Source organism: Spea bombifrons, chromosome 5 (assembly GCF_027358695.1).
Source record: "Spea bombifrons isolate aSpeBom1 chromosome 5, aSpeBom1.2.pri, whole genome shotgun sequence".
Classification (NCBI taxonomy): domain Eukaryota; kingdom Metazoa; phylum Chordata; class Amphibia; order Anura; family Pelobatidae; genus Spea; species Spea bombifrons.
Window position 1 is genome coordinate 31,600,481 of NC_071091.1, and position 17,994 is coordinate 31,618,474.

General features: G+C 37.7%; 1 protein-coding gene across 2 annotated transcripts in view; it reads left to right on the forward strand.

Annotated features, from left to right (window-relative positions):
• The window catches only part of ELMO1 (engulfment and cell motility 1), a 160,767-nt gene that overhangs the window by 125,794 nt on the left and 16,979 nt on the right, over nucleotides 1-17,994 (forward strand). For both annotated transcript variants that reach the window (XM_053468334.1, XM_053468335.1), the window contains one exon: nucleotides 16,001-16,164. In XM_053468334.1, the coding sequence (XP_053324309.1) occupies nucleotides 16,001-16,164 (164 nt within the window). The remainder of the gene's footprint in view (nucleotides 1-16,000; nucleotides 16,165-17,994) is intronic.

Consider the following 17,994-nt stretch of genomic DNA (forward strand, 5'->3'; position numbering starts at 1 on the left):
AGTTGAGACCCTCTATTAAAGCGACTCTTTCTCCTCTAAGGTCATGTTTAGGTATTCGGCTGTACGAGTCCTTTTATTAACAAAAATTGCGCCTGGACTTCACCGTCTATTTATCGGCACTCATGATCGTTTTTACTTTCATTAACAGACTGAATAAAATGGAAGAATACTTGCTAGTACTTATCTCACAGACGCGTTTTATATTATAGCTGGAAGCTGCACATTTAAAGTATAAAGAATTTATTTTTCTAGGAACAATTGTATGATGTCTGAGTCACGTTAGCGTATAGTTTTTTTTTTTTTTTTTTACCATTCATTCAGTATCCCCTAAATGTTAACCTATAGTTAATCTGAATTGTAGAAATGAGAAATTGTATTCCAACTGAGAAAAGTATTACATTCACAAGAATATAAAAAACATGGATTAAAATCTATTTAAATAATCTGCCAGGACCAGAACCTTGCTTTTGTTAATCAGTTTGTGTCTCAGAACATACTCGATCCAGGCGTTTTAGTCTTAATATTATTATTAAATAACATTTGGGAAAGATGACACGATTTAGCAGAAGACTATGAAATTGCAGGAGCTTGTAAACGGGAAAACACACTTTTAATTAACTAAAGTTGGCAATAAAGCTTATGAAAATTGAGTGCCAAGGGTCATGTCTACCTGATTCACATAAACATTGTCGTGCAATTGGTTCTGTGTACTTTTCGGTAGATCAGATCCCCTTCCCGGTTCCTTTCATCTGTGCTGCTACCAAATTGATCATTTCAACCTTTGAGGCAAATGAATCTTTATAAAATGTAGGGATATTTACCATTTCTACCAACCTGATTAATTATCTTGTCATCATATACCGCTCAGCATCTCTTTTATTTGCCATTCATACAGTCACATTTCCCGGGGTGTTCAGATTCCGGAGTGATGCACCTTGACAAATGGCACTTTTTGCACCTGTTTCTCAGCACCACGATCCGGCTCTGACACTTGATACACCGCGTCCTCGCTGCCTTATTATGCATGACACATTACTGCTACAGTACACCCTTCTTTGTTTTGAAGTACAGGAGTACTTTCAGAATTCATGACATGTTTCCCTGAAGTAGAATTTGTTTCTGAGAACCTGACCCTGCTTGCCACGGGTGACGGCTCTGACTCAGGCTGCTTAGTATTCTTCGCGTGTATGTGTTCCACGGTGAAGCCGATAATTAAAAAATAAATACATTTTAAAAAAATTGCCCGTTAGAGCTTTAGCGCACTGGAATTCTCAGCAATCAGCTGTGCACCGGCGTTAAATATTCTCTTGAGTTTTTAATGCTCTAATCGTTCCATGAGCACGATTTAGCTGTTTTATGAAGATGTGGAAATAATCAGGTTTGAGACGGCCATTACCACAGGAGCACCAATCCTCAGGCTGTAACTCGGATCACTCACAGGCAGTCAGTGTAGCTGTAGTTCAGCAATAGACATTGACAGCACTTTCTGTGGGTAGGGCCCTATACATCCATGTCAACTTCTACTTCGATTCCGAATCAGATAGTGCTAGTAAAGATTGACATGATGACGATGATTTTGACATCTCACAGTAACATTGCATTAAAATGCAGGGTTATGCCTAATGGGTTAATATTTGAGTGAGAAGATGAAACTTGCTTAGACAAGACTGCACAAAATATTAATAGCTTGCCCTGTGGTGCTTAGGAGAGGCTCAAATTTCTGATCACTAGTACCATCATGGAGAAATAAATCAACATTGGCATATCAAACGTATATGGCCCACACAGGCAATCTAGAACCAAGATGAGAGACAAGTTTCCTCTACATGAAGGAACCAATGTCTTCATGGGCCCAGTGGCGTATTTCTTTTGGGGGCTACACTAGGCCTATCCCAGGATATCGCGGCCTTGCACATACCTCCACAGCCACCATCCATCATAGGGATGTGTGGCACCGGGGATGGGATGTTATAAATGCTGTGATTTCACTATAACTGATCTCTGCCTGTAGACAGGGTTCCATCTTTTTCCAGCATGCTAGCCACATGGATCTGTATACTGACTCTCTCTACTTTATTTGTTAACTGTGTATGTTACCATGCTTCTATAAAAGAGAGGGGGGGGGCCTGATGTGCCTTCATGTAAGATATACATAGTTAGCATTCTTGTTTGACCTTGTAAGCCAAGAATATTATATCCATGGATGGCAATGACATCATTTCATGGTTCTTTCATGTCCTTTCTGTCCCTTCTCTTTGCCACACTGTACATGTTAAGATCCTTTAGCCTTTCCTGCCAACCATTCACCAGTTAACTAGTCTTTCCTTGAAATCTCTCCAGAAAGATGAGATCTCCAAAACTACACACAAAATGTCTCGGTGAGGTCTGTAAAGTGGCATGAAAACTTCCCTCTTACTGCTACTAATGCCTCCAGCTATACGACCTGGTTCCCTGCTTGCATGTTTTACTGTCCTGTTACATTACCTGCCTGTCTTCAGAAATAATTACGTGCAGATCCCTTTCCTCACCAACAGCATAGTACCATTTAATACTATATTCTATTTTACATTTTTTACGTCTTTTGTATATTATTTTACGTTTGTTAACATTGAGCGGCACCAGCCAGAAGCTCGTTCATTCCTCCAATTTACTTAAGTAAGTAGGCACTTGGCTTATCCCACCAGGACTGTCTACTCTTTTGCAGACCTTTTGTCATTTGTCTGTTTAAAAATAATTAAAATGAACGGACCCCACTGCAGATCAATGAGGCACCCATCTGAATATTCTCCATTAGCTACAACCCAATGTCTCCTGTCACTCAGTATGCTTGCAAGAGAAAGATCTTCTTTTTCTGTACATGGACGTCTGTGTTAATCCCATTGTCACTTCTGTATATTTCATTGTTAAATATTTTCGCGGCCCCCTATTTAATAGTGCTAAGGAATCTTGTGGTGCAATATAAAGTAATGTATCCAAGGGACATATAGGGACGTATACTATATTTTTATACCTGGGAGGGTATGATATCTAATATCTCTGATCATGTTAGCTATGCAATGTGATTATGTATAGTTCTCTGACATACACAGTTAAGCTTCAATGGAATATGTCTAATATAATCTCTTGTGTATAATTATTTGATTGTAATACAAACAAATGCCTTTTTATAGTCTCATACAATATTAAGCCATATTTAGCTAGCTTTTCTTGCAATACTCTCACAGATTTAAAGAAAACAATGGCCTTTTTATCATTATCATAATGCCTTGTTTATAATAGTGACGGAATATTGGAAGATGATCTGCAACCCAAATGTTGATGACTTAAAAAACCTATGTTTTTCGAAGATTTGTGAGGCAAACTGTGTTCCTATCTCCTGCTGTCAAAGCAGCGTTTTACTGTAAGGCAATGTTCATTTACTTACCCCGTAGCTGCCTTTCAACATCAGCCAGGTCTCCATGTACGCGTTTACGGGAACTGAAAGTGATTTTCCTCTTGCGGCTTAATTCAGAAAATAACCCAGCCATATCCCATGCTTACCATTGACACAAAAGCCTGCTAGGAAGACTAGGATGCTGGTCTGCACCCCTCTGCCTTCCATAGACATAAAACATAGAACCCCTATGCTTTGTTCATCGGCTACAGAAGTCAATGTTTTAGTGAATAAAGTCATAAAGAGATTATATGCTGCTGTTTACGCAAGCAGAACATATAACCATATGTATACTCACAAAGTATATGTGTATGACGAATACTGAAACGTGATGCATAAAAAATGTCCGGAAGACATTTTCCATGTAGTTTATTGGGCTGTAGGAAATGTTATGGGGCGTTCATAAAGTGACAAATTCAAGGAGCGAGATATTTAAAGGCTGCAAAATTAGGAAAACAAAATATCAAAGTACCGATCTCTGGCTGTGAAGTACGTTTTTCTCCGGCAGTACATTATTCCGCAGCGCCTGATGCAGTCATTACAATGAAGAGTAAATATATTTTACGGGAGCTCAAATACCATGCCTAATTTTTACGAGCCATTTTCTCCATTAAACAGAACAAATTAGTCTTTTTACCTAAGCGTTAACTGCACGTATAAACTTTAGCAGCCGCGAGAGGCAGACTTGTTTAATTGATGCATTTGCCTACAGTATTTTTTTTGTAGCTGTCACAAATTCATTTCTCAGAATGCTGTCTCGATGTACCTCTGTCATTTTTTTCCTCGTTAACTACAAAATGCTTATTTTTTTTATATTAGGTGCAAGGATATAGTATTTTTGCTTTTATTACTCTTATGTATTTGAGATTGATCTGTACATCGTGCCAATGAAATGAGTTGCTTTATTATTATTTAACATTTAGTGCAAACGCTAGGCTTAAATCCATCCCTTTTGCATTCACAGACACCTAGTTAATGTGCTGGGATGAACTAGGTGGATTTACTGGTAGACTTGGAGGTAACCATTGGGAGTTCAAGCCACAGTACCACTTGGGACTCCACAAAAACAATGACAGTGAATATAATGTAGTTTATTCTGAATAAATTAACTTTTGAAATTAGACAACCTTTAATCTACCATTTGGTGATTGGTAGCCAAACCCAAGGGCTGCAAGATCCATAGCCTCAGTTAACCAAGCAGATAGAGGGTTAAAAACGCAAAATATAATAAGCTGGTCCCCTTTGCTGCTCAGGATACCTTGAACATGTATTTACAGATCTGACCACCTTTTGTTCCTATAGAGTAATTGATTTTAGTCTCATTTGGTATTTATGCCATTAGTTCTCATAGGATTGGTGACTGTTGTTACATGGTCTTATAGTAAGTGATAGGACTACAAATAAATAGATACCATAGTGCACCTCTCTTGTGTATTGTTTCCCAGCATTCAGCACTTAAACAGCACTTAATGCTTATGCTCACAAATGCGTCCTTGTGCGCTAACAAATCATAGGATTTGACCCCCTCTCTTCTGCCAGCGGCCAAGTTAAGCATTTATTGACTTCGAATGCTTAAAGGGCTCAAAGGACACGTGATACCACTCTGTCATTACAGAAACAATGAACGGTAATTAGACACAGTCAGTACACTCTGCAGGAGAAGCATGTATATGATGGAGATGCCTTTTGGTTCTGAAATGTCTATTAAACTTATAGCATATCCTTCATTGTGTTGTAGACCAATTCTTAAAATTTTAGTTTGTATCCCAAATAAATAATAATACACAGGTAAATATTTCACAGTACATATAAGACAGCAACAGCGTTGTGAAGATCCGTATTCTGGATCCGAGTATAAAACACCGTAAGAAAACCAATAGCTTTTGTGTTCCAGTCGGAAAACTGCCCAAAAGACCCTTCACCCCCTTAACTGAAAGGTTTCTCGATACCAGCATCATGAATCATTGTGATTGTTTTAGAAAGTTATATCTGTAGCAAAATGTAAGGTAGCAAATGTAAATCTATCAAAATGGCCGCCTTTTCCTCTCCTACTTGCTAAATAGGCACATTAATTGCGTTTACCATGTATTGTAAGCAGAGCCGTCATCTCGCCCTTTCTTGCCAGTGCTGAAATATTGCTCAGATTATGTTCAAAAGAGCACGGATTTTTCTACAATTGGCTTTCTGTTTGCTTTAGAAAATTACTTTATGCTAAACACGAGAACAATGCATCTTGGTCAATCGTGAAGGTCAAATGTTGAAACCATCATAGGGCTTGTTTTCAACTAAATCAATATTGGTGTGTTAGTCATAGACATGATACAGGGTCTCTGGATTCCAGTGGTACGTTTTAGTTTAGAGTCACGTTAGCTTTTAGGAATTCAGACATCCCTTCCAATAACGCACCTAAAAAACATATCTCTGATTCTTTAAAGTTTAGGTAAACATGGTGGCCCACTAGAAAGTAGAACTCTATAAACTCAGCATGTTGTAAGTGAATGTTTCACATACTTTACTCATACAATGCTAGAACTGGGATATGTTAGAAAAAGGTGAACAGGTAAAAAAGCACCTTGTTATGCAGAAAATCTGAGTGCATGATGAAACCTGATAGACAGCCATTTTATTTTAGGCACATGAAAGGTTTATTTACTAATCTACGGGCTGGATGTGGCATTTAGTTCACTATTTTTGTATTTCAGCTATTGGATAGACTCATACGCTCTTACCATTCATAGATATAAGCTCTATATGAAATTTTAGTCTTTAGTCTTTTAGCAGACACGATTCTGGTATTCTACAGGCGCAGTTTTCAGACTCCTGACAACAGGGAGCACACATCACAATAACTGTATTTTGCAAATGCCACCCCTCTCGCCTTTCACAATCACACCTGCAGAGTCAAGAAGCCTAGCCTCCAAAGACAAAAAAGATATCCATTTTCTGCAAAAAAAAAGAATCTGACAGCGTAAAATGCTGAAATGCAGTTTTAGCTCAGCTAAGTGGCACCTACTGCAGCTATTAATCTGTTTCATTTGGACATTTGTCAGTCAGCCAGACTATTTCAACTTTATAAGCAATTTCCAGCTTAGTGCCCCCGATAGCAAGATATACTTTTTTTTATTATTATGTGCATTTTTTATTTACACCAAAAACCTCAATTCCTTATGGGTCTGGATATTAGTATTGAATTCAGGAATTCAGTCCTCCTAGCATAACAAAATTATTAAAACTCCAGGAAGTGGGTGAGCTAAGCCACCTGCCCACCATACTGGAAGAGCCACTTTGTGGTCCTCAGCCGCATGGCGTTGCAAGGTGGCTATGTGGGAGCTGCATTGGAGGTTTGTAATAAATATGTGCAAATAAGCCAAAAACTATTCCGACACATTTTTCAGTTTTTTTTGGCCCATTCATTTTCTGGCAACAAATTGGAGCATTGGGGAAAGGACGCTACCAGAAGTGCCACCATATTGCCCTTAGCTCATGTTAGAGCAAAATGACAGCACTTTTGGTGACATCCTCTCCCCCAATTGGAAATATTGGGAGCTTTTTGCTTTCTTTTGGTCTGATTTGTGGGGGTCAGGCCTTATTTTCGGGGATTTGTACGAATCACTGGATTTACCAAAATTCAATAAATTTGCAATTCGTAGTAATCTGAATGCACAAGTCTAGTCTGAAACAGCACAGATCTCCATTGATTTTACAGGTCCTGGCCAGTCAGAGGAGATAAGAGAATTTCTCTTAACACGCCCATCATCCCAACTGCCTGCAAAGGCAAGATAGTGTGGCAGCTACCTGGGATAATGTCTCAAAATCTGGGATTGTTGGGAGGTATAGCAACCTGCCATTCCTAAACTCAATGGGGATCTTATTTTAAATCAAGCTCCAGTTTGTTGAGTCTCACCCTATCCTTTCTCAGGCAGTATCTATGCAGCATTTATTATAACCAGCCTGTCCCACGCATGCTTTGAAAAAGTAACCTTTTTCATGATAAGCAAATGGTTAATATTCATTTTAGAGGCTAGCGCAGGGTTTGGGTTTTTTTTCTCTTTATCCAATATCTTTTTTTTTTTCGGTCTGTACACCAGATAGATTGGCAGTCCTTGGGTATTCTTTTGTACTCTAAATGAAAATGCATTATTGCTATTACAGTAAAATGTATGACTGCTCTGACAGATAAATATTGGCCTTGTGCAAATAAGTTCCTATAAATAACCTGTCTGATGCAGTATACACACAGATGGCTGAAGGACTGTCGGGCTCCTGATTTACACTTTGTGCAGTAGAGGCACAGATGTCCTCTCTGCTGTTATGCCAGGCGTCCGTAACGCTCAGACATATTGTACATCTGTACATTTTGTATGGTATAGCCGTGGGCCTGTACAATGACTACTTTAAGGAGTTAATGAAATTATCTTTATTTATAAATAGGGATTGCCTTAAACATCAGAGTGCCAGGGGTCTGGGTGTATTTACTTCCGTGGGAGACCAGGCCAATACATTTTTTGTTCTGTATATATTTAGGTGACTACCTTATAAACAGTTAACACTTACTGGGGAATCCTATATTTTTTTTTTCAGGATAAGTTAAGCTATTCATAGTTGCCTAGTTTAATACAAAAGTGCATCCCATGATATGATTAAATGTTTAAAAAATCCTATTTTATGTAGTAGAAAAACCCCAAAAACTAAATTATTTTCTTAAAAGTTCTCACCCACTTCATAAATTTAGTAAATAGATGGAGGGTGTGCAGACAATTAGGTTAAATACCATAATTTACTAAATTATACAATCTGAGGGGGGATAATACACATTTACACCCGTAATACTCACTCACCTTTCGCACATTTGGTGTAACCAATTTTGCAGGCTACAGCTCCCGTCGGGCCACAAAACTCTGCATGCTGACAGTTAATTAGCCGCCAGCACCCAGACATTTTTGTTTATCACGTGTTACCATGATAGTAGGCTGTCTGTTTCACGTTCCAGTCATTTCTAATGCTTATGTCCTAAGAGTTAAAACATATATACTTGTGCAAGTATGCCAGCTATATTTCTAAAGTGACGCTGTTTTTAAAATTGCCTTTTATATTGTGCATTGAAAAAATGAAGGCTGTCTGGACCAATAGACCACGGTCACCAACTTATTATAGAATAAAGCAGGGCCGAAGTGGCCATATGGCAAACCAGGCATTTACCCAGCGGGTCAATGACGCTGCTTACGTAGCGCTACTCGTGTGGCAGATCCCGTCCTATTGTGTACGGCTGGCAGCTGAATGCACATGGCTGCATACTGCTAAGGCGTAAGGGCATAGCACGTGTGAGCCAGCTGGATACCATCAAGCCATGCATCATTTAGCGGCCACTGGCCTTAAAGTGCCAGGGGTGATTTTGAATGTATGGAACTGTGAAATGTACGTTTTGGATGAAGTGACAACCAGTTGAAAATTGGTGATCCCTACAAAACTGTAAAAACACTTTGTGATTTGAGATTGTTATGTAACTGTATGGTGCGAGCAACAGTAATTAATTGTAGGCTATTATTAAGTACATCTCCTAGCAGAAATGATGTTGGATTGCAGACATTCATTATCTTTATTTTTGCATACGGAATATTCTTACTTTTTATATAAAATGTCACTCTCTGTCTGGGTATCTACCTTTCCTATACGTCTTTCTAAAAAAAAAATATCCTATCAAAAATTCTAATGTGTTCTTCTACTTAATTTTCTTTATAAATAAATACCATGTAATGCTAACCTAGCTTCTATAGGCAAAGCCATTAATTGGAACAGCGATGTTTGTGTATAAAAGGTCTCCAGTGCTGTATTTCTCAGCTCATCGCTTAGCAAGACACCAGTGGGTGGATCATGTTTGGTATTTGATTAGAAGCGTTCATGTTTAAATGTGTGTGTGCAAACATTTGTGCAGAACTTTAATTGGACCTGTCATTTCTGGAAATGATTGCCCGGAGCACACAAAGGAATTATAGAGGAACAGGTCTTTGTTCTTTGTGATCTAGTGTTATGCTTTATTTACAACGATAGCAGACAATACCCAAGGCTGCCGTTCCTGTGTTTGCGTGGAAATAATCATCCTTCTCTGTCTCCCAGTAGGAGCCCGTGCAGCTATTAAGTGGACCAAGGCAGCCTCCTACATAAAACTGCCATTATCTCAGTATAGTAAAAGTATAACCTCCCTTCCTTTAAGTCACTGTTAACACAATTCCGGCTCAGAAACGAATGATAATAAAATATATGCAATTATTATCATCTGTCACATTATTTTTCTTAAGGATACAGTTTATTCAAACCAAGATGTATTTAGATGTGGGCTAAGGTGCTTTCCCCACTTAGACAAAACATTAGTTGCAGATCTACAATTGTATTTCTTTTTGAAGGTTTAATCACACACTACAACATAGTTTAAAAAGCGTTTTCCGGTTCTATGGCAAGAACCAATCATTGCATGCTTTTGCGTCACAATCAAGCATTCTGGCCAAAAATAAAAACATTGATCGGTACTAGAAAATATATTTCTAATGATGCCATTAGTTACAAAAAGTGTTACGTTCACATATATTTAACATGAAACATCCAAAATATCTCACTTACAAACTGTCCCAAAGACTGCGCTACCCAAGTCCTGGGGAATTGAGATAATTCCACCTTTTTTCCATTGTGTGATTTTTTTTTTTTTTTTTTTTTTATTTATTTTTTTTTTTTTTTTACGCTTCTTTCTAAAGATATAGGGGTTTACGGGTTTAAGACCATAGGGAACTATTATAAGAGTACTGCTGTACCTGCTCTTTTCTCCATACATAAAGACACAGAGCATGGCGGGCGAACACGGTGCTCTACGTGCCTATGTATAAAGATGTCTGAGCTCTGCTATGAAACATCATAACTTAATTAACTGTGATTTATTATGTTTACTGAGATTCCTTGAGAAATTGGCTGAACTGGAAAGTTAAAAAAATTATCTGCTTAGAAGAAAGCATCCTTAGAGTCCTTATTAATATGAAGAGATTTGGGCCTTGGAGAGGTCTGGCTCTGTCTTATGAATTGGACGTTATTAAAGGGATACTAAATCATTTATGCAGATAGATGATAGCGAACTATTTTTTGGTATAACAATTGTGTAAGCGCATTCTACGGCCTAGGCTGTTGGCGTAGATATGATCTGCATACGTAGTGTTGGCTGCTTCAAAACAGATTGTGTATAATGTGTCTATCCTTTTTTGTATCCTAAATATTATAGTTCAGTGTACCTAAAAGCAACTTTTATAAAGCGATCATATAAATCTGTAAAGAAATTACACTAATTGACAAGTGGTTAGTGTTTGTGTCCAGATGGTGGCTAGCACAGGGCTTGTGGTTTTTCAGGAAAGCTACAAGAGGGAAAGGAGAGATGAAAAAGAGAAAAGAGATTTTTTTTTAAGGTGAAAAAGGGGAGGGGCTATGACAGTAGGTGGCCATAGGGGGAGGGGTTCAGGAAGAAAGGAACGTGCATTTGAAAAGGTAAACATTTGGCCAAAAAAGAAACAATGTTCCCAAAATATATATTTGGTAAATATACAGAAAAAAAAAGCATAATAAGACAAAATATTAAATAATAATTTGCCAAAGTAGTCGAAGTGAGGTTGAATACCTTTGACTTCTCGCAAAGGGTCTCTAAAGATGGTGGTTAGAGGGGGTGTATGTGGTATATGTATATACATCTACAGACACCAGAAGGCTTGTTTTTCCCTCAGAAATCTCATGGTGCTGCCACAACCACAATGGATTCTGGGTAGACGCATGCAAAGAAGGTCAACAATTATCACCTTTTGTCTCTATATCGACTTTATACGTGGATCCTTTGAAAGTAATTGCCCGCTGTACAAGACAGCCTATATATATATAATATTATATACACACACATACATACCTGGGAACTTCTGGGCTACTTGGAGCCTTCCCTTGTGGGATGCGGCCAGGACTGCACACTGAGGCCCCATTGACGTTGGTGGACGGTCCTGCTGACATTGGTGGGCGGTCCTGTTGACATTGGTGGGCGGTCCTGCTGATGTCGGTGGGTGGTCCCCTTGGCGTTGGGGGTAACACCCCCATTTAAAGGGAAAATGGGCGGGCCGTGTCAAGACCACGTTCCCGCGTCCCGGAGGATTCTGGTCTTGAACCGGAGGAGCAGCGCTCACCCGGCAATTCCCAGGTATGTATATACAGATAAATAGATATAGTGTTTGTATTTCCTCCAACATCTTTGAAAAACATATGGATGTTTGAAACCTTTATAAAAGAGGCTTGCAATGTGACCAGTAACATCTGGAGGACATATTCTTAAATCCTAAATATGAGATAAAACTGAATTATTAATGTTTTGCGCACGTCACATACCATCTGTTTATATTAGAATTTCCTATGTCGGAAATTTTCATATTTTAAATATGCAATATTGAACCTGCATTGCGGGATATACAGAGCTGTGTAAGAATCATTACAGTATGTTAATTCCTATCACTTAGTAGTGCACATTATCTTGATCACTCTGGTCATTTGGAACTCAGTTTGGACAGAACGTTTCTTCAAGTTAAACACCTCTAGTTATTATTTGCCATCTACTGTACTGGATCATCAATTATATTGCATGCTGGAGACCCAGCAGCTGTTAGGACAACATTGGCACATTTCTCAGCCACCGTTGTAGGGGTTGGGCTGTCTGATCAGCACTCTAATATTGGTAATTTATAAAATGCCAACATATACTACTCCTTGGTACAAGAGTTGGGGTTACATTACTCATAAGACAGACTAAACATGGCCCAAAAGTGTTACTTTTTAAGGGTAGAGACTTTAGGGGATGTATGATTTCACATATATTCCATCTATTCTTTATCATACTCCGTCCTTTTCTGAGCATTCCTTGCCTAGACCTTCACAGGTCTACCCCTTAATAGCTCTTCCTCTCTTGCTCCTCAAAGGGCATGGTTGTGTTGAGCTGGTAGTGCTAGCCATCCATAGCCATGCGTATAGAAGCAGGATAGTGGGCACAGCCAAACACCACTCCGCAATAACACCTTTTATGTTCTATATTACAGGATATTTTAACCTCTGCCTTTAGTCTTTTCTTTGCATCTAGAAAGTAAATCTAATTGTATGAGGGGCAGACATGCATGAAATTTGGAACTTAGATTAGAATTGTGTTTCCTGTATAATGACCCACAAGCCTTTAAAGGGCAGTGGGAAATAACCTATTTTAATGGATTGTGAAATAATACAATCATTCAACTTGGTGCCCACTCTTAATTGAGAAAGCACATTATAGTTCATCCTAGACCCGTATACTTAAGTATTAGATTAGAACAGCAGATTGTCTGTGCTTCATATTTTTGAGTGACTTCCTTAGACAATAAGACATCTACTTTTTAAAAATATAATAAATTACCTGGAACCTTGAGAGGGATACCATAACAAATAGTGGTGGTAATATGTGAACTAGTGTGGCAATAGAAGTATTTGTTTTGAGTGCCATCCGGTTGAATAGAGTAACCCAGTAGCACATAAAGAGTAAAAGTATTGTTGCCATAAAATTTTTTCCATTATTATTATTAAAAAAAGCACCAATGTGATGCTTTAAAATTATAGAGTTTAACAGTGATGAGACAATACCTTTTTCTGATTGATTTTTATAAATCAGATAAAGAACCTTTTCTCCGCTGAACAGAACTCTCAAATTCAGACCAAATTGAATTTTCTTGAATTCAACACACTCCATTGATTTAATTTGGATGCTACATTTTGCCAGAGGGCTTTGTCAGAAATAGGAGAAATAATTTAATGCCAGCTGACCATGGATTCAATTAACTAATAAGCAAGTTTATATAGGTTGTCATAGCAAATCATTTTGTGTTAGCGAGAGAGGTTTGTGTAATGCAGTCTCTGTCACACTGGCTTAGCTCACCCTGAGGGCACTTTGCGCAACACAAAAGAAATAACCATAGTCCTTGTTTCAGATATTCTCTGTTATTTTTTGTTATGGTGTTACAATGTTTACCCCCAATATATATCTCTCTTAATGGACAACATTGAAACATTTCAACAAATCTTCTCTATAATGTTACCTCCTGCCCCGTTGGAATGGTTCCTCAACAGTGTATCTGTGACAATGGCTTGAAGCCGTTAACTAAGAAGAAATTCCGAAAATTCGAGTCGAGTTGTTATTACACAACACCGAACAATGTGATATGCTCATACCTGGGAGCTCTCCTGGAGACCCAGAGTCCAGGTGAAGTCCTGCTTCTCTGGGTTTCTCTATCAGAGTCTTCTTTTCTGGGCAGGGGAACCACACCACTCCCCCAGAAGAGGGAGACCTAAGGGGAGCAAGGAAGTTTCCAGGTATGGATGGTCTAGCCTAAACATAGAAAGACCCTTATCTGAAGTTGGTGAAGCCTTGTCATACATGAGAGAGAAAAATGTTGGCAACGTTTTGGGTAATGACTTGAAAATAAGGAGAAAATTAGGCATGTATCTTGTCACACTTACTACATTCCATTCCATACTTGGACGTTTGTCTGGTGGTAGCTGGAAGTTGTTGTGGGAATGAGGGAATATAACGGTAAAGAGTCATTTCAAAACCCTTAATCATGTGCTTTACCCGATCAATCACAATCAATCTTCTTACAGAAGTCTTGTTTCTTAAAGTTTGCTATAATCTTTAAAAGCCATAAAGACCAAGGTTGTCAGCAGAATATATGGCAAGCACGGACATTTTGCTAAGAGGGGATTTTTCAATAAGCTTTTTGTGATTTGATTAAACATACATGAAAATCTGGGAATATTGTTATGCCGTTACGGCAGAGATTTATCGACTGTGATTACATTTTTCTGCAGGTCCAATGTTTGGGCAGCTTTAATACATCCTGTACCCAACACAAATCCTGAGAAATTATATTTTCTCAAATTTTTTATCTGTTTTGGTTTTTAGATGTATCACCATCATTTTGGTATAAACAGTGTCTTTTCTCAAGGGTTTCATCTGCATTGATCTGCTTTCTGTCCTTGTACTACCTTTCATACATTTGTGATGGATTTGCTCCATGTTTTACTAGATTTGTGTAATAAACACAGATTATTGATAAAATAAGAGCACGTTTCAATTTGTCTTGTATATGTATCATATCAGCGTGTGTTTACTTATTAGGTATTTTAGGACCATCCTTATATGTGTGTAGATTGTATTTGATAGATTTTGGATCATTTTGCTTTCCTTTTAATTTTGTATTGGAAGAGGCACACATCATAAATAACACAAATAGTTTGAGCAGCTCTATCTAATTACGTATCCTTTTATCCAAGTGTTTATGCTTTGACCAACACACAGCATGAATTGGTCTGACCTCTGTCCTCAACTCCGACCTGTGTTTATAAAATGTTCTCAGATTGTCCCTCTCCTCTAAATCCCGATCCCACTTCCCATCCCCAGTGTTGATCTTAAAATGTGTTTCTGATCACCTTTTCATGATTTATGAACCACACACTGTATAAATAATAATAATAAAAAAAAAATTGTGGGCCATAACATAATACTTTAATAACGAAAGAAAAAAATATATAATTTGAATAATTTTCTGAGTCTGTTTTTGACCACTCTTTTTACTTAAATGCGTAAATATTTTACCCAATGCTGATACCAAAACCTGATATTTTATCAATGACTTCTCATTGTTTAAATTCCTTAGTTGTCCATTGTGAAATTACTAACATTAAATGTATTATTTTTTTAATACATGCTTTTTTATCATTCTTACAGACATTGGTATTACTTCAAGAAACAGTGTAGTTGTATATTTTTATTTGGTGTTATTGCATGCAAATAGGAGCATGTATTCTTTAGGTATTGGAGTTAGAACATGAGCTCTCGGTGCTGATTAGCACTCTAAGTTACTGTAGCAGTAGCCAATCACATGTATGGTAGCAAAATATCAGTATTCAGATAGCTGTGATTGGCTGCTGCTACGCTCATTGATTTTCAACTGGTTAGAATTGGAGTTCTCCTGAGCATGAGCAAAAAAGTAACGAAATCATGCTTGAACTGATTTACATGCGGTAAAATGCACTGGATTCCATACAAAATGGGGCGGAGTGCTCCTTTATATTACATTCATTAGCAATGTCAACAGTGGTAGTATTAATCCCATGCCCATGAACAAAGTCATAGTCTCATACCCAAGAAAAAAACTTGAAAAATAAATGAAAGATTAAGCAAAAAAAAACACAAAATCATTTTAATGTTAAGGAAGGCTTGGTTAACTCATTTTTCTGTTCTTAAAGCTATTTCTTCATGTTTTCAATTTTTTATTCCTTGGATAAGTCTTTAGAAGTGTTTTTTAATTCTGAAACTGTATCTATAATAGCCAATTTGGGTTAAGATTGTTTTAACTGGTGTCATGCTCAAGTAAGAGCGCGTATAATTTTGACTTCCTGCAGGATATTATGATAAATGGGGGATTTACTCATGCAGTGTTTATCTGCCATCTATTTATACTGTTCTACTTGTGTCTTCAATAGGTCATGCAGGTGGTAAAGGAGCAGATCATGAGAGCTCTCACAAACAAGCCCAGTTCTCTGGACCAGTTCAAATGTAGACTTCAAAACCTCAGTTACACTGAAATCTTGAAAATACGTCAGTCAGAGAGAATGAATCAAGAGGATTTTCAGTCTCGACCAATCTTGTAAGTAGATGCAATGACGACCCAAACATAAAATCAAGCCTTGGTCATGTGGAGATAGTGGAGTATAAAACCATAAGAGTGTATATGTCTACACTACCTGTGTGTGTGTGTTTGTATGTATAATCCAAATAAAAATCAATTTTAATTCCAGGCTGTAATGCAACAAAATAGCACAAAATAAGTTATATATATATATATATATATATATATATATACACACACCCACGCACACACTGTCACTTTTTAAATAAAAACAACTTTGGTTCATTGAAATAACATCAAATGGATCAGAAATATAGTGTAGACATTGTTTATGTTGTAAATGACTGTTGTAGCTGTAATGGAATATCATCATAGGCGTAGAAAACTTTTAACTTTAAAAAGACTAATTTAGCATTAGAAAACCATTTTTTGCAATTATGTTAGCACTGCTAGAAATGTCACACACACACAGTGGCAAAAAAGGTGAATCCTTTAGAATAACCAGCATTAATTTATACATTAGATATAATTTTCAAGTTACAATAATGAACAAAAGCAATCTGTTTTAACTAATAACACACAAATTACTGTATTGTTCTTGTCCATATTAAATACCATGCCTCACAAAAAAGAAATCTCTGAAGACCTGTGGCTGATCTTCCTAAAAGTGGGCTCCCAACCAAGATGACTCCAAGGGTACAATGCATAATTTTCAATGAGGCAAAAAGATCCCTAGAGTAACATCTAACGGCTTTAAGGAATCATTGGAGCTGGTTAACATTTCTGTTCAGGAGTTTACCATACGCAAAATATTGAACAGGCATGGAGTCCATGGCCGGACACCACAGAGGAAGCCACTGCTCTCCCAAAAAAACCATTGCTGTGTGCCTGAAGTTTGCCAAAGAGCACCTTGACACGCTATAGCGCTACTTGGAAAATGCTTTTGTAGTCTGATGGAACTTAAGGTTGATTTGTTCAGTAAGAACATGCAGCACTACGTATGGCGTAAAAAGGGCACCGCATGTCCAAGAATGAAAACATCATGCCAATAGTGAAGTTCTGTGAAGGGAATATTGTGATTTAGGGCTTTTCATCATTGAGGGGGCAATGAATTTCCAAGTTTATCAAGAACAATGACCTTAAACATCAAAGTAAAGTCAGAGCACAGGCCTTAACCCATTAGAGATGTTGTGGAATGACCTCGAGAGAGCTGTTTACACAGACATCCTAAGGATATGTCTAAGCAGTGCTGTAGGGAAGAATGGCCTAAAATTCCTCCTGAACATTGTGCAGGTATGATCTGCATTTAAGCCTATACTTTACGTGAATGCATTGGGCGGTTCATTTATTTTCTATGGAAATAATGTTCTAGGTTATCTGTGAGAAATTTAGCATTAATCTGAGCATAAAAAATGTTGAGAGGCTGACTTGAAAGATTAAGTAGTTCATAAAAGATGACCTGTTTACAGTCAACTGAACATTGACAAATTCCACTGTGCCTATGGCTGAGAACCTTAGTGGCTGCTACACTTTCCATTACAGTCAACATAAGAGGCCATGATTAAATGTCTACATTAGAACCTACTTACCTAGATCTTCCCAATTTGGAAGCTGCTTTGGAGCCATCCGGGTTTGTTATCAAACTCCGTAGCCATGTACATTGCACCGAAAATACTCAACACTGGCAAACTGCTCTTTTTTTTCCCCAGTAAACGCTCTATGATGAAAATATAACCTACCCCTAACCTGTTGCAGTTCAATATTGCTCTAGAACTAAAATGTCAACTAGAAAGCAACACACGCGTCTGAAAAATAAATCTGTTTAATTGCTTGTTTTCAGTATTGGCT